At 41.4% G+C, this 21,684-nt stretch overlaps 1 protein-coding gene across 2 annotated transcripts in view; it reads right to left on the reverse strand.

Annotated features, from left to right (window-relative positions):
* The window catches only part of ANTXR2 (ANTXR cell adhesion molecule 2), a 164,849-nt gene that overhangs the window by 48,101 nt on the left and 95,064 nt on the right, over positions 1–21,684 (reverse strand). For both annotated transcript variants that reach the window (XM_039541826.1, XM_039541825.1), the window contains one exon: positions 21,535–21,615. In XM_039541826.1, coding sequence (XP_039397760.1) covers positions 21,535–21,615 — 81 coding nt within the window. The remainder of the gene's footprint in view (positions 1–21,534; positions 21,616–21,684) is intronic.

A 21,684-nucleotide genomic window follows, 5' to 3' on the forward strand; every position in this document is an offset into this window, starting at 1 on the left:
CAAAACCTAGACTACAAGGGGAAGAGGCGAAGGGGATGTTCCTTCAGGACCTGCACACTGAGAGCAGCCTCAACACACAGACCTTCTCCTTCCCAGCCACCTCCACAGAACCTTTGCTGTGGAGAGCACTGAATGGGTTCAGGGATATTAACATGGGATGCCGCAGGAGGAGGAGGTGGGACGAGGGTGGATGGACATGCTGTCTTTCACACTGCAACGCAATCCCCCCACTCAACAACAACAACAAAAAATCAGCGGCATTAACTTTTGTGTGGTCCCCCATACCCCACACTGAAGTGGGAGAGGGGGGCTAGGAAAATCCACCGCAGCATGGGACTGCCTGCGAGTTAGAGGGGGACAGGGCTCCCCTTAGCTGCTATAGAGGCACAAAGTCTTCACATGGATGGATCCTCACATTGTGGATCCTCCAGAATCTGTGAAGCTCTCTGAGTCTCCCATATGTCCTGGGCACAGGATTACATTAAAACCAAGAGGCAACTTCATTGTCTCCTCTGACAGAACTATCTGAGTAAAACTCCATGCAGAGATGCTTTGTATTTTCCTCCTGTGCAGCCCACACTGCTGGGTGCAAATGAGTCTTACAGCACCATGTGATCTTGTAAAGAATCCGGTCGTGGTAGAACCAATTGGGCCCATTATCTGTTCTGCACTATTTACACCCAACAGGGTGAATTAAGGAGAGTGGAGCAACCTCACTCTTCTTAATTTAACATAACAAAACCATGTTACTTTAACACCGCATGTTTATATACTGACCAGTGCACTCACAATGACATATATACACACACAAGCGCACATAGACAGATCAGTAGGCAACACTGGCTTAGCGTACGATCACATCTCGCTCATATGTCTGGGCTGACTAAGAGGAGTGTGTCTGTTAAATAGAGGATGACAGGTAGCAATTATTCTAATACAATACATCGTACACTAAAACAAGGACGGCTGGGATGAGGTGTCAAATACAGGTCATTAATGCTGACAAGGACCGGAGTCAGCTGTAACAGCTGTCTCCCTCCCAGGTGGGCTGACCCCAGCTTGCCATATTCTAGTCTCCAAGGAGGCCTAACTGGGCACAGCGCAGGCCGCATTTTGCAGGTAAGAAAGACATGAATAATATGAATTGTTGTTTAGAGCAACATAGGCATAAACCCTGCATGCCTTGAAAATCTGCCACTGAGCAGCACACATCTCTTAAATACGTATGACTCTACACCGTCCTATCTAGTCTAGGGCAAGAGCAGACACTTTTCTTCTTTCTTTTTGCACAAGATGAAATCGTTGTGATGAGTTTAATGGCAAGTAGAGTTTTACTTATTAATTAGGCACTTCCCTAACGCTCGTCACCATAGTGCTTGAACACCTGGGCTCTCTAACAGGGCTTTTAACAACACCATTTAAAAATGCCAACTACTTTTCCCCCAGATTAACAACTAATACTAGTATTAAAATATACATCACTGATATGGAAAATGAGCAAAGACAATGGCAATGCCAACACTGTCATTCAATTACAAATTGTATCAATTAGCTGCACACAACAGAGTTATAAAAACATGTCCATTGATAGCACGGCACTTTTGTATTGAGACACTCTGCCTCAGCTGTAATAGATTCGTTTTCTCACATTCTCTCAATAATATGGGAATCCAAAGTCTCCTGTGTGAACTAATAACCTTCTGTCCCTAGCTGTTGTTCACGGAGCATACGAAAGCACAGGGGGAAAGGGGACCGGGGGGGGGGGGTTAACATCCTTTCCTAAGCTGTTTAGCCTTCATTAGTTGTTGTTTGCATCATCCCTCCGAAAACGTCAGATCCATCACTGACTTCATTCTTTATCACTCCCTCTTCTTCAGACAATGTAACCCTTAGAAACCTGCTGCCCCCTCTCTCTTGTGTCTTAATTACTACCACTGTCACTTTCCGAAAGCCCTACTGCTTCGATAGGACGAGACATGCAGCATTTACTGAACCTGCAACTTGGATCTGTAGCATTGGTCCAGCTGTTGGAAAGTGCTGAATGGCAAGCTAAAAATAGCCATTAGAAGCACAGTTCAAAGCCGTTCCTTCCATTTCTCATATTCCACACACACACACACACACACACACACACACACACACACACACACACACACACTCAGATATATATAATCATATCCCCCTTCTGTAGTCTGCAGAGTATAGATCGGTTTCATGTTAGTAAAGGAAACAATATACTGGAAAGCATGTACAGCATACTGAAGAGGGGTCAGAAAGCTACTTTTTAATGGAAACAGATGCAAAACCCAAGCAACATACGCAGAAAGAATCAGGACAGGGGGGCTGACCCTCAGCACCACTGTGGAGATATGACAATTTACACTAGCTAAGGATCTACCCCCACATATTCCACTACAGTAGTCACTGCTTACAGTAATTACCATGTGTGGCAGGCTTGTCCAGAACACTGTAGGTGACTTTAAGAGGAGTCCACCATAATACAGTGACATGAGCCTGCAGTAAGCAGCACTGTTCTTTCTTGCTTAGCAATGGATAAATAATACCGGCCTTCACAAATGTTCTGTCATTTTATGCGGTGCATTATGACATCACGTGGAATGCTTTGCATGCTCATCTTTTGCTTTAGCAATAAATACTTTTAATGGCGCTCATTTCATGAATTGAGAAATGATGCGCTATCGTTAAGAGATGAAATATTAAAAGACCTTTTTTAAAACCCACAATGCTCTATAATAATGAGCTAAATCACTCCAGTGTTCACGGTCATTGGCCCTTATAAACAAAACTGCCATTCTGAAGTAACGGTCCAAAATACAGCTCACATGTTAAAATAAGTGACCCAGTCCTGCAACCCTGGCTCAAGACAGCAATCTTCACTCACCAGAACAGTCCCAAAAATTTCACATGACCCACTCACATGTGTAAGAACTACTTGTATGAGTAAGAGTTGCCGATTCAGGCCAAATACCTGTACTTTTAGTTATGTTTGTGGAAAAGTACTGATATTATTATTAATACTTATTTGTATTATCACAGCACCTAGAAGCCACAGTCATGGGCCAGGATCCCCCTGTGGCAGGTGGTGTACAAACACAAAACAAAAAGACCGGTTCTGCCCCCAAAGAATTTATAGACCACGTCTGGCGATAAAGAGCAATCTTTCAAATGAAAGAGCTCTGCTTCCGTGATTTAGCATCGCTGTTTTATCCTGTTACATTATGGCTTTTCTCTTTAGAGCCAAATCCTGAAATCTTTCCTCCATTTCAGTAGGAGGGAATGGGTTACCTAGGGAGGTGGTGGAATCTCCTTCCTTAGAGGTTTTTAAGGCCCGGCTTGACAAAGCCCTGGCTGGGATGATTTAGTTGGGCATTGGTCCTGCTTTGAGCAGGGGGTTGGACTAGGTGACCTCCTGAGATCCCTTCCAACCCTGATATTCCATTATTCTAATTTTCCCCAGATTTTATCCAGACAAAACTCTTTATAGTCAATGAGGGTTTTGCATGAATAAAAACATCAGTGTTTGGCCTACAGTCCCCAGTCTTGTCCCGAATTATGCATGAGTTCAACTATTTGTACAGTGAGTGGCCTGGAGCACTCCTCACCACTTAGAACTTTAGGCACATGCCTAATTCTGCCCTGGATTAGGTCTTTAATGTATAACAACATAGACAATGAAAATTAGACCGCTAGGAATTGTAGCTATTTCTTTCGGTTCATTTTCTTTAGGATGCTATTTAAACATAGTAAAGCTGAATTTTAGGTACTCTTCAGTTGCAGTAGTCACAAAATTTCACTAAGCCATAATTACTGCTGATTGCAAAAAGGGAGTATGTAATCCTCGTCTTTAAAAATTAAGGACACAATCCTGCAGTCATAGGAGAACATAGGAATGGACCCTTACTCTTATCCTTTCCTTGTCCCCATCTTCCATACCCCACATCCTCCCCACCTACCATTTCAGTTCTTATTAGCACCGCTAAGCAGGTGCTGTAAACTAAAATAGATCTTTCTGTTTGTTTGAAGACTGCGTCAAGTCACATTTGTTTTGTTGGATCTAGGAGGAAGGCTGACAGACAGAATCAGTTGCTTCATAGCTCATTGCAACAGCTCAAGTAAGACCGGAGAAATGGCAAACTTCAGATATATCTCACTGATACCTAAAATGTGATGATGAGAACAATTTTGGAAACAGAATTTTAAGTGAAAATCTATGCAGTAAATCATTTAGTTATGCCTGCTTACCAGAGTGTCTTATAAAAGCTGCCAGTTCTTTAGTAGATACAAATAACTGGATGATATTTTGAGTAGGGCTTGTTTAATTCTCTATTTTGGCTGGGAGTCTAAGAGAGCTAGGTGCCCCAATTCAGTGGGAGTTGCCTTCTTTGAAAAATCAAGCTTTTAATTATATTTATGAATTCTAAGTCCCCACACAATTTAAAAATATACAAGCTTTACCAACACACTTACCAGACTTCTCTTAATGGGCCTGCCTCACCCTAAACACTCATTTGCCCGTGGTATCCACGCCAGAATTTTATTTAATCCCTCCCCTCCCCCACCCCCCCAAAATTACAAACTTTACCGGCCACAATCAACCCAAAGAGATAGGAGGTTTACAGAGCCACCCTCACACACACACACACACACACAGTATTTACCTCTCAGGCAAAAGCTGATCAGTTTTGCTTTTATTCAGCTGCTAAATTTTCAATTGGCAAGATCTTAAATTGTAATACAGAAAATAACATTATTTCATATTTAGTGGCTTTATGCTGTTCAGTGATTTGGGGCTGACCCTAAAAAGTCCTGAGGAGCTGCAATTCCCTTGATCCTCTCAGAGTTAGGCCCCTGGAGACTCGATGCAGAGCTATAAAACTTCACGGTGAAAGCTGGACATGAAAACATACAAATGAGTTGCAGGGGGGGAAATATCAAAACCTGGGATTTTGTTTTCAGTGCCTTTCACGTGTGTATAACCAACCCCACTGGGGCCAACGGAGGTGTATCAACCCAGGGTTTTCAGGGTTAAAACCATGAGCCTTTAATACTTGAGCTCATGGACTAAGTCCCACACCTGGCAGCTGCAGCTGACTCGTTCATCTGTAACGTGGATCAGACACTAGAAGGAGCCACTGAACTACACTCTCTTTGTGCACAATTGTGTGGCATGTTAGTATTGTGCAGGTGCATCTGATAAACAGGTGGCTATCTAGCCATGTGTGCATGCAAATCATAGATTTGTTCTTGCTAAACATGCATGCATTTGCATGAACATGTATGTTACAAACTTTATGAAAATCAGGCCATTTCTTTTTTTTTTTTTAATGTCAAGGGTGTGGGTATCAGAGGATAGAACCACAGTAAAAGCACTGGGCCAAATTCTATCACCTTTACTCTTTTTGAGTAGTACCTTACTCCCTGAACAGGGCTGGCTTCATTTAGGCGACCTAGGCAGTCGCTTAGAGCGCCAGGATTTGGGGGGGGGGCGGCATTTTGCCAGGAGGACGGCAGGTGGCTCCGGTGGACCTCCCGCAGGCGTGCCTGCGGAGTGTCCGCTGGTCCCGCAGCTCCAGTGGAGCATCCACAGGCACGCCTGCGGCAGGTCCACCGGAGCCCCGGGACCAGCGGACCCTCCGCAGGGACGCCTGCGGCAGGTCCACCACAGCCGCGGGACCAGCGGACCCTCCGCGGGGACGCCTGCTGGAGGTCCACTGGAGCTGTGGGACCGGCGGTGAAATGGGTAGAGCCGGCCCTGCGCCTAGGGCGCCAAAAACCCTGGCGCCGCTCCTGTCCCTGAATGGTTCCTTTGCAATTAAATGTGAGAAAGTATTTTTCCCATTGTGTTCAGGGGTTCCTTTTAAAGAAAAGCCATGAGATCAAAAGATTCTGAGATTCAACAGCCTTCACGTAACTATAAATCAATATAGGGTGACCAGATGTCCCGATTTTATGGGGACAATCCCGATTTTTGGATCTTTTTCTTATATAGGATCCTATTACCTCCCTACCCCCTGTCCCAATTTTTCACATTTGCTGGCTGGTCACCCTAAATCAATAGCATACTGCTTCTTTAAAATCTTCCATTGCAAAGTTCGTTATTCATTTTTATATGAGGGTGAGGGGGACACAACATATTTAGTTGCCAACAGACCCTTAATAAAATGCACCATCAAGTTCATTAGTCACATATGATCTCTGTCCATCTGCTTAGGTGCATTCATGTCACATTATCAAAAGCAATGATGTCTACTAATGACTGAGGTTTGGCTGCTAGACACAACTCTGAATATCAATATGAAAATAGTTGCACAAATAGAAGGTCATTTCCATTAACTGCCTGAGATTTGAAGTGGCTACTAGCAAACAGAAACATTATCTATGGAATCAAGTAAAATAACCTGTAAGTATTTCTGGCTAAAGAGGGACCAAAATATTCATCAGAGACTCAAGTTGGCCAATTAACTCAATACTATCATGATAATAACGAATGCCCTCTGAATTACTGATGGGCATGGTAGAAACTGAATGTGAGGGACAAGAAGGAAGTCACCAGTAGATAAAGGCGTCACTGAAATTATGACATGCCCCAAAGTGCAGAGTCCCTTTATTTTTGTAAGTTTTGGTTTTTAACTTTGAGACACAGGATACTTTGGTTTAGAGACCTGTTATAATGTGTTATGTTGACGTTGGTCTGAGTCTGCTAGGAAAGACAAACCATCAGGACTAAATTCTCTAAATATGGAACTGAGAAGCATGTTTTCTTAACATCTAATTCATCCATGTGCCAGCTCTATGATCTTGAAGAGATGACTGAGGCCAGGGCAGAAGGGGATGTGGATGAGCTTGGTGGCCCATGGATCCACTCAGGAGCACATACAAATGGAATTCCTGCCACCATCACTCCTTTCCCCATGCAATTATCCATGTATTTCTGCCTTTTTCCCTTCCCATTATAGGGGCCTCAGAGGAACCATCATAATCCCCACAGAGCTGCTGCAGAAGCAGAAAGCTAAATACCTCAGAACTACTAATATCACGGGCCTTTGTAAGTAGGGATAGCTGGAAAGTCAGGAGAGAAGGAACTCTGTGTCCTTCTCTTACCCATCGCCTATGGATTACATTGTGGGGATGGGGGAGAGATGTGCTGAGCTAAGCTCTGTCCCTCTCCCAGGCAGCTGGAAGGGCATGATCAGAGGCACACAAACCCTCTGCAGAGGACTGTTAACCACAGAGACCCACTACCAGCAACCTCCCATGAAGATGATTCTTCTCATGCTACACAAACTCACTGAGGCCATGATCCCAGGTCTCCATCCACTGCCACTTCTCAGTGCATTACAGTCATAATTTGATCTTTCAGACATTAGAAACACTGAGATGTAAGCTAGACTCAGTCCTTACTCAGGCAAAACTCCATTGACTTAATTGGTTTTGACCGAGTAAGAATACAGGCCCTGAACAGGGAAGCATACCAATTCAGAAAATCACTTAAACACATTCTTAACTCCCTCAGAAGTCCCACTGGAGCTGAATAAGGATGGTCTTAAGCATGTATTCAAGTGTCTTCTGAACCATGACCTGAATAAGAATGTATACAGCAGTAAGTAATGAAAATACTCAGATACTGACTCTGAACACAGCACACATTCACGTGACCATGTGTTTTGGTTTTCTGTAGATCAGGATCTAACTGTCCTTTGTTGCAACTTCACAAAGATGATGATGCCATATCCACTAGTTGAGGCACTGATGCTGGGATTTCCAATGGAGCTTAAGGGAGACAGCCTGGTTTTCAACTCCACCCTGAATTTCAGTGGGTGCCTAACGCCATCAGATTCTTATGAAAAACTCAACCTTAAAACATCAACCAACATTCCTTTGGGATCATTTTCTAAAAGTTCCTAAAAGATATCTGCCCATCATTTTACAACCCTTCCAACTTTTAGCGGGTTTTATGTTGTACTATAACACAACATAAAATACTCTCATCTCCTTTGGCACAGCATGATATAAAATTATCTATTGCTACCTTGTATTTCCCTCCTGCATTTACCCTTTTCTGATCGTTTAGTAATATTTGCATCTAGCAAGGAATATTATATTTAAAAAGGTTAAAAAGTATTCTATTGTTTCCAGTGGAGGGAACTGTATTAGCAGATCTCAAGAAATAGCTAAAAATTCTAACCCTCTTAAGTAATAGTCAGATTGATTTAAATTACAGGCCTTGTGTTAGTAAAGTAAGTAATAAAAATATGATAACATTATGGAAGAGAAATGTAGAGAGAAATCTACATCTATGTGGATCAAAAGGAAAGTGATTCCAATGTGTGAACCAGAAATATTGAATCTTAGAATAAAAGGAATACTATAATAATGAAACCACTGTCCTCAGAGCTTTATGTTAAAAACATTTAAAGGCTAAAGGTCAGTCAAACTGTTACTTATCATCTGGTTAGTTGTCCGACAAAGGCTATTTAATAAAGACAGTGTGCTTAGCTATTTTAAATTAAAGTGATTGATTTTCATTTAGCATTGTCCACCACAGTTAGTGGAAGTTGCAAAAATTCATTTCAGAATGACCCAACAGGAGTAGAGTCATATGTATCCATATATATTTCGTGACAGAAAGCAACATTAATACTCCATTAGTTGTAATTTAATTAATTTTTAAACCTATGTTTAAATTGCAGTAAGGTTATGACACAAACCGTCAAAAGGCAGCACATTCAGTGTTGAAATGTTTAGGCTGACAAGACTCCATTGTGTCTCACTGTTGGGCAAAAACAATAAAAAATAGCACAACGTTCCGAGTTATGGGATGACAGCTTGAACGTCAAACCCTACTGGGTTTTGGCATTTTATGCCACAATCATTTCTTTTAGTATATAGTCATTTCTATTTTCACAAAAACAAACAAACTAAACCAAAAAGCCCTTACCATCCCTCGTAGATTTGAGAGAGAGGTTTTCTGAGAGAGTCCCAAAAATGAATTCTTAAGCTGTTAGCACAGCGTGCTAATACATCACTTGTTTAATTTTTTGCTAATTCTCAATGAATCCATAGCTCATTATGGACTATAGGCCTGCAAACATTAATTTGTAAAAATAACATCATTTTGAATCACAGTAGCAGAATAAAAAGAAGTGATGAATTTAACTTTGTTTTTTTTTTTTTAAACCTGTCCACCTGCAACCTACAACCACCATGTACATTTGTTTGTAGGTTACCTCCCATCCCCAACTGTTTGTCCATTTGTGCCTTTAAGGCCCTGATCCTGAAAAGAATTGTGCATAATCTATTGAACTCAATGAGCTAGGTCCTGCTCCCATTCAAGACAATGACTCTTCACTCCCTTTTCCTCCCCCCATTAATTTTAATGGTTCAGGCTTAAGTCCAATGGGACTATTCTTGTGCCTAAAATGACTGATCTGCAACTCTCTGCAGGGCTAGGTCTGTAGACTGTAAGCTCTTCAGGGGAGGGAATGTCGTCTCTTCTGTGCTTACACAGTGCTCAGCACAGTCCCAATGCAAGGAACCGTAATATTATTATTAACAGTAATCATACTTTTAAAGGTATGCAACACATAAACACAGCATTTCCAGGGGAAGATCTCATATGCCAAGTCTCACCAAACATTTTATTGCACTGTTGGCAACTGCTAATATACATTTTATGAAGGACCTTTCTGACATTTAAAAACTTGTATTTTCTGTCCCATATAGGTCTTATCCCAGGAGGAAGAGGGTAGCTAAAGCTGATGGGCTGGGTGCAGAGTTTAAATGTAATTTTCTCCTGCTACATTCATTGAAGTTGATGGGCCTAACCACCTGCTTAACATTAAAAACATGAATAATGTTGCTGAATCGGTGGCTTAATTGTCTCTCTCTCTTTTTTTTCCCCCAGGGCACTGGGGTGTGACTCAATGCCCAATTAATAAGGGAAACTTGAACCACACCCTTTCCTCTCCCACTGCTTTGTCAAACGATGCCCCGTCCCAAATACACTGCATTTGCTGACCAACAAATGTCTAGCATCCTGTTGCTTGTTGGCACAAGTACTTGTGGATGCCTATGCAGTCCTAGTTGCTAAGGTGCCGTCAGATTGTCTGATTCTCTTAATTGTCCCTGATCCATGACTGTGTTGAGGGGTTCGGGGAACCTCCTCCTCCACATGTGTTGAGAAATATCCCATCCCATAAAAAAAAAAAATACTACTTCCAGTGCAATTATTTGAGCATGAAAACTGCTTTCTGTGTTAATTCCATCAAGTAAAGATAGATCATTATAATGTTCACAGAAAGTGAACACAAAAGGGGTCAGATCATGGCCAAAGCATATTCATTTTTAAATCAAAAACATCATTGAGTTCTGGTGTCTACTTTTCTTACAGCATCATTGCAAAGGTTTTCATCTTCTACCTCATGTGTCTGGCCCATGAATACTGTCTTCACTTTGCAATCCCAGGGGAAGAAACAGGCTGTATGCAAAGGGTACAGGCACTACAGTCTTTTCATCCAAGGTAGTGATAAAGTGAAAGAAATTATGCCCCACTCTGAGATCAAAATGTGAGTCAGCTGCACTCCCAATCTCACTTTCCATCAACCAGTGAGGAGGATTCCTGGGCTCACTAGCAAAAGCAGATGTAGATCACCAATGGCACTGCAACTAGATGATGGCATGATAAGACTGCCTGGCATGCTCATCAACAAACAGGGATTCTCCTGGCTCGCCAATGCCGGAAGTACACAAAGAGGGTAACATGGTTCACCAGAAGAAAGCTGCATCAGTTCACAGCTCAGTTTGGACACAAAGGACCTACAGCCTGGAGACATCTCTAACATGGTCTGAATCTAAATAAAATCCAAATGCTGAGACTTCACAATAGCACTTTATCCTCTTGCCTAATTTAGATGCTCAATCCCTAATTTAATATTTCCTCTGGTGTACAGTACTTTGGTAAAGATGAAAACAAAATTACTGGAATTCATTACTGTTGCCCTAACCAGGGCTGTATCAGGATGTACTGTTATTTCTCTATCCATCCTAACTGTCCTACAGTAACTTGTTAAAAAAAAATTAGGATTGAATATTAGGAACATAAGAACGGCCATACTGGATCAGGCCAAAGGTCCATCTAGCCCAGTATCCTGTTTTCTGACAGTGGCCAATGCCAGGTGTTTCAGAAGGAATGAACAGAAGAGGTAAATATTAGTTCAAAGACATTAAGAAAGATGCAAATGAAAACATTTCTGTTTGAAATATGGATGGGTGTCTATGGATACAGATGGACATGAGGTGTCTATGGATACAGATGGACATGAGGTGCTCTTTGGTGAAATACAGGGATTTCTACATCTACACATAAAAGATAGATATTTATATAAATCCCCATACTTCATAAAAGAGCAACAGAGGCTCACAGACATATGTACAGATACATACACCTCTACCCCAATATAACGCTGTCCTCGGGAGCCAAAATTTTTTACCATGTTATAGGTGGCCGCGTTATATTGAATTTGCTTTGATCCGCTGGAGTGTGCAGCCCCCCCCCCCCCCAGTACTGCTTTAGCGCGTTATATCCGAATTCGTGTTATATCGGGTCGTGTTATATTGGGGTAGAGGTGTATATATATCTATAGATATACATATATCATACAGAAATATGGATGTGCATATCAATATTGTATTTCACAAAACACTCCTGATGCTTATATACATATTTACAGACAAATCTCTCTCTCTCTACACACACACACACACGTACATATATCATACAGAAATACAATATATGTGTGTGTGCGTGTGTGTATGTATATGCGCAATGTAGCCATATTTCACAAAGGAGCATCTGATGCTCAGGTGTAGACAGTGTGTTAAGGCTCTTTCTAATTAATAACCTCGATTAAAACCTCTTGGCAATCAATTAAGATTAATGACAGAAGTCATTCTCTATCCCCCTATGCCCCCATCTCGGGCTGTGAAAACCTCGGGTCGTGAAACTTTAATCCTGTTATCTGCTGCCTTCTCCATCTGAAAAGCCTACAGATTAACACAGCCGCCATTATCGAATTTACAACCAGCCGCTTGGACAGCTGCCCTACTTTCAGCAGTTAATGGAAAAGGAACTAATCTGGTTAAGAGCGTAGGACTAGTTCATAAATCTGGGCGCACAAGACAGTTAAAGCTGTCACGTCTCTTCTGGAGAGTAGCAACTGAATTAAACTGTCAGCTTTCTACTTGCTGTTTCTTGAGGGTAGTCAGCCTTTCCGTAAACTGGACTAATGAGATACTCAGCATTAACATAAACCACGTCAGCCCCCACTGTACATAATAGCTGTGCCAGAGTTAGGGTTTGCATTTTATGATTGAGCTAGGTTAGATATGTACTGCATGCTCTTCAGTCCTGGAAGACTGATTAAACAGAGCTGTTCTGTTGACATCTACTTCCATACAAAGGTGTTTTAAAGAAATCAAATAAGCAAATGTGAATTTTAAAAAAAAACAAACAATAATTCACTCAAACAAATTATTGGCAAAACTACATTGAAAATAAAATGTTCATTTCTTCATATTGCTCAACCTTATAAAAAACACTGTAACGCTCTCCATGGCAGCTGAGACAGCATGTGACAGATGTAACTGTAACCAATTCGCACTGCACCCAGAAAAGATTGACTTTATCTTCCTTAATAGGCATTATTCCCCATGCATTCCGCACAGCAAGCGCGGCCCTGATACTCATCAGGCTCAATGTGCTAAATGGCCTAAAATGCTCAGCTCCCGCATAGTGTTTTGTAAACTAATGAAGACAGTAAGAATGGCTCTGGCTCCACACCTTGTGGTAGCATGGCAACTCTCGGCCAATTAAAAATAAAACACGTAATGCACGCAGAGGATGCTGTGGGAGGAAAGCACCTTTGTTGTGACCTTTTTGTGTTTTAAGATGTAACATGCTGTACTCTTCAGAAAAGCTATAAACGCCCATCTACGGTGGTTACATTTAAAAGGCCACTCTGATTTCGAAGGCCTGCCCAAGGACTCCCCATTTTTATTGTATGGGCTCACCACACAAACATTTCAAAACTGTAGTGATCATCAAAATGTACATGTCTCTTTAGTTCAGGTCAATTTTTCAGCCTACTCTTGCAGATGACTCCTAGATGCTGATTTTAAGCACAGCTGCAGTAATCATCAGTAAAACGGCAGGATGTGCCAATAGTTATCACGTAGCTGTGTTTGAAATGACTCTGTTTTCTGCAAGTTAAAGAAATGACTAGTGTTCGTTAACAAATGTGGGTTTTTAATGGAGACCACTGCATTAAAAGCACCTATCACATCCTTTATTGACTGACAGCTGAGAAATTATGATCCTTATATTCCCAGAATGATTTATATATTATAGCCCAATCTTACAAGAGTCTTTTTTCCTGGTGCTGATTTTAGTGGGAGAGGTGGACACTCAGCACGTGGTAGAACTGGAGCCTCCAGGCTAAAATATTTTTTAAAACTGCCATGGGTCAATACAATTTACACTGCTGCAGAGTTCTCTCTTGAGAAACTGTTACTGTTCAGATGCACCAGCTACTGAATGTTGCCTCCCCGGGAATAAAACATAACCCTAAACGGACGAGAAATGTCAACAATAATCCATAATGATGCCTAGCTCATAGTTAGCATTTTCAATCTATAGTTTGCGAAGTGCTTTGCAAAGGAGGGAAGTATTGTTATTTCCACTTTACAGATGGGGGACTGAGGCACATAGAGGTGATGTGACTTGTCTAAAGACATGGCCCTCGAAAAGAACGCAGGTCTCCTGAATTCTAATCCTGTGCCTTACACACTATTTTAGATTTGACCACAACTTCAGAATTTAATCGGAAATACTAGGGGAGTTTCACAAGAACGCACTAAACTAGTTTTACTTCCACTTTCTTGAAACATTTCCTTCCACTTTCCTGAGAACTGAACAGGAGAAACTAGAGATTTTTAAGTGAACTGCTGGTCTGCTGAAATTTCAGAAAAAGCTTAGGCCCAAATTTTACTCTTCAGTCTGCAGGCACAGCTCTCACTAAAAAATATTAGAGCCTTCAACTGACATATTTTGCCAGAGGTTCAACAAATTGACAGAAAACATGTACAGGAAAGCGATGCCTTTTAACCTCTTTTAATCCCACACATATAATTTTTTTTTGCACTTCCATACCAGTACAGAGATTCCAGACATTCAAAATATATATAGATTTCGTTAAATAAATAAAGGAATATTTAACATTCTTTTTTAAAATCTCACTTCAAAATGCCCATTGAATTCAGTGGGGCAGGATCTGACTCTATGTCAGGATCACATCTGAAAATGCCGCTGGGTGTGGTTGGATTTAGAAGACAAAGAAGTCATTTGCGCAAATTATTTTTTAAGAAAATAATTTTCTAACGATGATTTTTCTGTTTTTTTTAATCTTTATGAGCTAATCCACATGATGGATAACATTTTCAGTTGTAACAATGTAAAAATAATACCAGCCAAACCCAAACAGCCAAACTCTTATTTTGTATACCTATTTCATAAAAATAGCCAAGGTGTTTAATTTTTTTAAAAGACAAGAATAAACTAACAAACCTTCCTGCTTCCAAACCTTGTTCCTGGTTTGAATCCCTCAATACTAACACAAATATTCATGAGTGAATCAGGAAAATCCCCTCTTCCCTGAAAAACTAGGCTTGTAATGGGAACACAGGCAGACTCAGTGGCACCACTGATAATGGACTGGTTGTAGACACATGAAGTTACAGCATCATGTGGAACAATATGTTATGATACTGGTAGGGACTGAATATTTATTAATGAGTTACTAAAATTAGTGCATCTAGGACTAATCAGAGCCTAGACTAGAGCATGAAGCTTACTACACCATATAGAGGAAAAAACATCCTGATATTTGGTGAACGTGAATATAGTGGAACGCCAGTGCAAGTACATGTACACACACACACACAAGGGTAATAATGTGCAGGCAGATGCTGTTACCTTGTGGAGTTGCTGTGAGTTGAGTAGAAGAAAGGACTTGCTTTTTACTGGCCTGGAGACAGGTTTCTTGGGGAGGAACTGCTTCCCCTAACACCCTGACCACCTTTGAAGGGGAATAATTTATTTCTCAGCCACTCCCGGCTAATAGTTCCATGTCAGAGTTATCAGCAGGGAATTGCCATAGGATTCAGTCGTTCTAAGTTTCCACACCACCACGTACTGTGATGGTCCCAGGCTTCAGGGAGGCACCACGCATCCTCATGGTTAGCTTAGAATTATAGAATATCAGGGTTGGAAGGGACCTCAGGAGATCATCTAGTCCAACCCCCTGCTCAAAGCAGGACCAATCCCCAGATGGATTTTTGCCCCAGATCCCTAAGTGGTCCCCTCAAGGGCTGAACTCACAACCCTGGGTTTAGCAGGCCAATGCTCAAACCACTGAGCTATCCCTCTGCGGATAGCTTCTGGGTGCCAAATTCGGAGGTGACATAAGTGGCGCAGAAGATGCCTATTGGCAGAGCTAAGAGTAAGTTGGTCTACATACTTCAATCATCTCCACTGGCTTATACCAACCAATGTGCAACTTATATTGTCACTTATGTCACCTCTGAATTTGTCCTTGTGAAGTCCTTGCTCGGGTTGGGAGAGAGTAAGAAGCTCACAAAACCTTTACAAGTTCACCTTTGAGTGAGGACAACCCCTCAGGATACGAAGAGGCCTCTGAGACCATAAAGTCCAGCTTGACTACACAGGTCTATCTAGGCTCCATGTCATGAATACTCCAGGGCCAAGCTCTGACCCATAATACACAGATACCCTATCGTGAAATATGATGATCCTTAAAGAATTCCAAATGCAAACACAAACCTCTCCCTACAGCAAGTTTCCTCAAAACAATACTCTCCAATTTATTATCTTAAAACTCTACAGAAACTAAAAGTCCTGGTCAAAACAGACACACATTTTAAGGCAGGTTTAATATAGGACTCAAGTACACTGTAGCATGCAGCTTCCAAAGATACTATAACATTATGGTAATCGGCGGCATCAGAAGAAATGATCCATCCAGCTAAATACAATTTTTATATGTGCAAATATAACTGGTAAATGTAATCATCTGACATTTCAAATTTATTTTAAAATGAATCATCTTGCTAACTTTCTCTGCCTCTCATGTTTCAATAAGAGATTGAAGGGGTGAGGCGGGGTGGAGGGAACAGTGATGTATATTGCCTGCAGAAAACTGATTAGTCTGGCTCAAAATCATGGGGTTTCTCTTATACAGATACACATATAGCCCAATATTACTAACACTAGCTACCCTACTATCAGTTTTTAAGCAGAAATCTCTATAAATACCAAAGGGGATTTCTGCTCAAAAATTGATGGCACAATCTTCTAATTGCTACTTCGAATTTGCTTCCTGTAACACCCACAATTTGCTACGTGATGAACAAGTGCAAAAGGAGGTAAAGTCCCTGCCCCATGGAGCATATACTCGAAAAAGTGTTTCAATGGAACTGCTCATAGCAGTAAGCTCTGTTACTTTAACAGTTTTTCTATGGAATAGGATTTATTTGCTAGGATAGTTGCTTACAAAAGAATGTTATCATGAAAAGAAATACATTAGCAGCCATATTGATATTAATTCCCATGGCTATTAGCCAGGATGGGTAAGAATGGTGTCCCCATCCTCTGTTCGTCAGAGGATGGAGATGGATGGCAGGAGAGAGAGATTGATCATTTCCCTGTTGGTTGTCCTCTCAGGGGGGGGCACTGGCATTGGCACTGTGCCAGACAGAGATACTGCTAGATGGACCTTTGGTCTGACCCGGTACGGCCTTTCTTATGTTCTTATGTTCTTTAGCTTTTATCATATATTCTTGTTCTATGCAATTTGCATGCACATTACCTTTTATTATAAAAAAATCACTTTTTAAAGAGGGTGAAAGTATCGTAAAAGTAAGGGTATCATCAAGCCCACCAATAGTATTTTTATTTATTTTACATGCATTTTTATGCCCCAATCCTCCAAACATTATCCATATGGTTGCTCAATCATAAGCACATGAGTAAACCCATCGAGTTCAATGGAACTATTCACATACTTAGAGTTATTCATGAGCATAAGAAGTGTTTGCAGGCTCCGAAGCTCAATGAGTATCAAATTTTGCAAATCAACAAAGTCATTTGGAGCATTTGAAAATGAACAACTTTATTTTGCCTTTTTTTTAAAAAAAAAACTTAGAACAGTTTAGACCCTGTTTAGCCACGTTGCAAACCTGTGCCGAGTTTCTTGCCAGATGCAATAATGAACCCCACAAAACAGGAGTTTCACAACAGAGACAATGGCAGACAGACACACCCCTCTACAATGGTTCTACGAGGCGTCACTGGTACAATACACAAACTCAGTTCTACTGTGTGGCTGAGAGTGTGGAGACATGGTCTGAAGGTTAACATAACCTCAATTAAATCCAAGACACACTTCTGACAGTTAACTGGTTTATGCAGCAACCCCAAAAGTATTGTGGTTCTTTCTTCTTTACTTCTTTTTCTTTTTAAAAAAAGGAGTATGAATGCATGGTAATGCATCATTTATAAATTACCTTGTTAGCGCACAAAACAAAACAGGGCTTTGAAAAAAAAACCCAACTCCTGCTGCGGACTCTAGCCTGTTTGATGGAACCCCATCAAAAGAGTTCATGGCTTAATGGAGGCTGTTTACGTGGGGACTTCGATCTGTACCTGCTGTCCCCTGTCACTCCCTGGAAACTTGGCGGCAGATGTTGCTGCGTTAAGTTGTCTCTGAAGTGGCTCTCTGTCCTCGTCTCCCCACCACAATAGAGTCAAACTATATTAGATCTCTTTATTTGTGCCTGAGGCATGTTTGGGAGCGCAGCTGTGTCCACCCCCACTCTACCTTTAGTGTTTCAGGCCCCCAGGCGGCAAATGGGAGACCAGAACTGTTCTGCCACTCTTAACTACATCTGCTGACAATCCAGCAGCCTCACTGCAGGCTGGTGAGGACCTGGGTCTGTGCTCTAAACAGATGTCGGCGACAACCTGCTAGCTCACACCTGGACAAGCTTCCCTAACCTTGTGGATTGCCAGCTGAAAAATGTATGACTCTAAGGAGTTCCATCCACAAATCAAAGCCTCTTGACTCGACGGTGTGCGGCCCTCAAACTGGGCCACCCTTGGCATTAGCTGGCTTGTAGGAAAGACAAGGGGCGTCAAAAGGGAGGAGGAGAAAGCTCTCTCTGCTTTGATACTTCATGCCTAAACTTTAATTACTTGATCAAGGGCTTGAATTCAGCAGTGAATTCTCCTGCAAATGAGAACTACCAGGTTTCTAAGCAATAAAAGAAAAACATTTGTTTGGCCTGCTATTTAGCATGACAGTGCTGCCAGTCTGTGTGTGAAGAGAGTTGGTTTGTTTACTGACTTGAATTCACAAGAGGTATAGCAGTAGATCTGCACTGAACAATCTATGAATAAATAAAAGGATTTTTTTTTTCGGGGTATAAAATATGCTGTTAGCCAGACAGAAGTTGTGTTCTTATGTTGCCACGGGTCACACCCTAAGGACAATGACTGTATTTTATGCTTCATCCAGCATTATAAATTCTACTCCTCTCTGAATCAATTGAAATTCAGCCAGATCTTTCCTCCCCCTACCCCATTTCTTGTAAAGCAAGACACTGGTCACTGCCTTCTCAGGTTCATATAAAATAGAAGTCTCATTTCCTGCTGGTTCTAAAATTGTTTGCTCATTTCCATGGCAGCAGCAGTTTACAAAAATCCCATTTTTACAGCTGCAAAGCCACAAACAACTTTGGCAGCAAAATTACACATAGTTTTCAGCCTGTTCAGTTACTATTTTATCAGTGCCTCTACTCACATGCTGCGTTTACCTGTCAAACTGTCCGGTTTTCTATATAGCACATATGTTTACCACGTGGATCTACTATACCTAACTGGATTTCCAACACACTAGCAATAACGATCTTGCAACCACAGTAAATCTATTGAAAATGTTAATGTACAAAGCTGTACATTGTTACAGAAAGGATATCCCTTACCTCCTACTCTCCTCTCTCACATTTTATTCCTTCCACCACCACTCTCTGCCTCCATTCCAGCTAAATCTTGCCATTTTTTCCTTTAGAATAGTTCCAAAATCTAACCTATATCATCCATCCCTATGAGCAAAAAAAAACCTGGTCCATTACCTGGCCTTTGAATGCAGCAACCTCTTGCTTCTGACCTTCCTACTTTTCACATTGCACCCTTCTAGTGTACCCTATATGCTGCTGCCAAAACCATCTTCCAGACCCCACTATTTCAAATATATCACCTCGAGCATCACCATCTCCATCAGGTCTTGCACTGGCTCTCAGCTTCCTTCTCTATCACATTTATCCTCACGTTCAATGCATTGCAGAGCTCTGGCCCTACACCTTGGAGCAGATCCTTGGCTGGTGCAGAAATTACACCAGGTTCATAGACAACCTTTACTGGAATGAGTAATTTAGACCGCAAAGTCCTGGCATGAGGACCTTTCAGCTTTATTTCCCTGTAAAGTGTCACGCATCCATACCCCTGTACAATTTTTTATGTAGAGACATTTCTAAGGTGCTCGTTGAATTAGAGCAAGTCTTGTCTTTGCCTTGTCACCTGCACAGAAAGTAAGAGGACATAAGCTTCTCCCCATTTCTCCCCTGTGAGAACTACCAGCCTTACAAGTGGCAGTGCACGGAAGAGAGCAGCCTTGTTGGGGCTCCTGCTTCCTGTCACACACAGAGAGGCAGGCAGGGGTAGGGTGTGGGCAGAGCCTTGACTCCATTCCACTCCCACTTTGTGCCAGTCAGCGCACTAAGCCAGAACAAAGTGGCTAGGGTGACCAGATGTCACGATTTTATAGGGACAGTCCCAGTAGATGGGGCTTTCTCGTATATAGGAACCTATTACCCCCAACCCATCCCAATTTTTCACACTTGCTATCTGATCATCTGCTGCTGGTTAAGGCCTGGAGCAGATTATTTCCCTTGGTCTGCTTCTGGAACAGTATCAATGCACACTACTCCTTACTCAAGGATAGTGAGACAACCCCAAAGTACCTTGAGGAACAGTATCTAATAATATCAGTAATAGTACCTACTGATAACAATGCATAATAAATGGGTTTGTATTAAACAACAGGTAGGTTGCACATTTGTACTCTGCGTCAAGGACATGTATTAAAAAAGTTTTACATAAGTTTCCAAAAAGTCCTACTTTTGCTATATATAAAATCAACTTCTGAATGAGAGTTCTAAGTCAGTGAAGCACTGAGGAAGAAAGTTAACAGATAAGCTGTTTTAAAATGATGGCAAATTAAAGTTAAAAGAAAGGAGGCATGGAATTAATGGTGAACAGCATACTTGTACTGTCAGCTTGTACTGCTGCTTACATGATAAAAGGATATTTATTTTCTTGAAAGGAAGAATATTTCTAGAGTATAGCATTTCCATGCCAAATTCTGCCAATGGCTGAATGAGTGGGTCCACAGATTTTAGTGGATCAGCAAATCTGCATTTGTGCTGGCAGAGCTCCAAGAGGGGTGTGCTTTGACCAATAATGGGCAGATTTCACAAAAAACATGCACTGAGTATCCTCTAACAGGTGCATTGGAGTAAGTTTATTGAGTACAAGGTGTTGTTGCATTTAGCTGGAATAACCTGTTCTAAACTCCTCAGATTTGTAGCCAATAAGGAACTGAATGGTTCTATGAGATATTAAATATATAAGTCACAGATCCCAGCATAAAATGGCATAAAGAGAGTGTCACAAATCCACCTGAAGTCATGGAGACCAGAAATCAATCACCCACACAACAAGTTTGGGGAGTGTTGCTCTTGATGGAGTTGCACGATCTCCCGATCTTCCCTCCCTTGCCCCCTCATTTGAGACAGAAAAAAGACTTACAGCATTCTTCATTTTAATTAACTGCTTCGGGACACCAAGGATCTGCAGCGTTTTTGGGCTGGTGATGCATCTTTTTAATGGCACTACTTTTAAATGATTGTTTGTTTCTCTGTTCATCATTTTGTTTTCGCTTTAGAATCAAAGAGTTAAGAACATGAAGACTGTTCTCCTAACCAGTCTACAAAGACACAATATATGAAATACAAAAGCACTTTATTAAGAATATCCTATCGCCTCAGTAGGAGTTTTCTGGAGGGTGCCATGAGCTGCCCCTGTCATGATCTGACTTCCTGAATTACAAACCTTATATTTTCCATCCTTAAAATGAAGAAACTAATACTGTAAAGCAATTATACAACTTGGTTTAGCTAAAAGGAGTGCATTATCAATGTTCATTCTTATTTATACCTAGAGGCTTAATTTAATAAATGCACCAGGGAGTGCTGTGAAATAGAACCAGCTCCCTTTCTCCCTCCACCCCCACTAAATGCACACGCGCACACACACACACAAACCTCATCTCCTTGCTGTGGTCGCATCAAAGACACCCTGTCATACTGCCTTCGCAACAGAGCCCACAGTGCGTCAAGTCGACCCTGTAACAATAGAGCAGGTTGATTTTGAGCATTACAGTGTATGTCAATTAACAGGGACGTATTTAAATC

Source organism: Mauremys reevesii, linkage group 5, assembly GCF_016161935.1.
Source record: "Mauremys reevesii isolate NIE-2019 linkage group 5, ASM1616193v1, whole genome shotgun sequence".
Lineage (NCBI taxonomy): Eukaryota > Metazoa > Chordata > Testudines > Geoemydidae > Mauremys > Mauremys reevesii.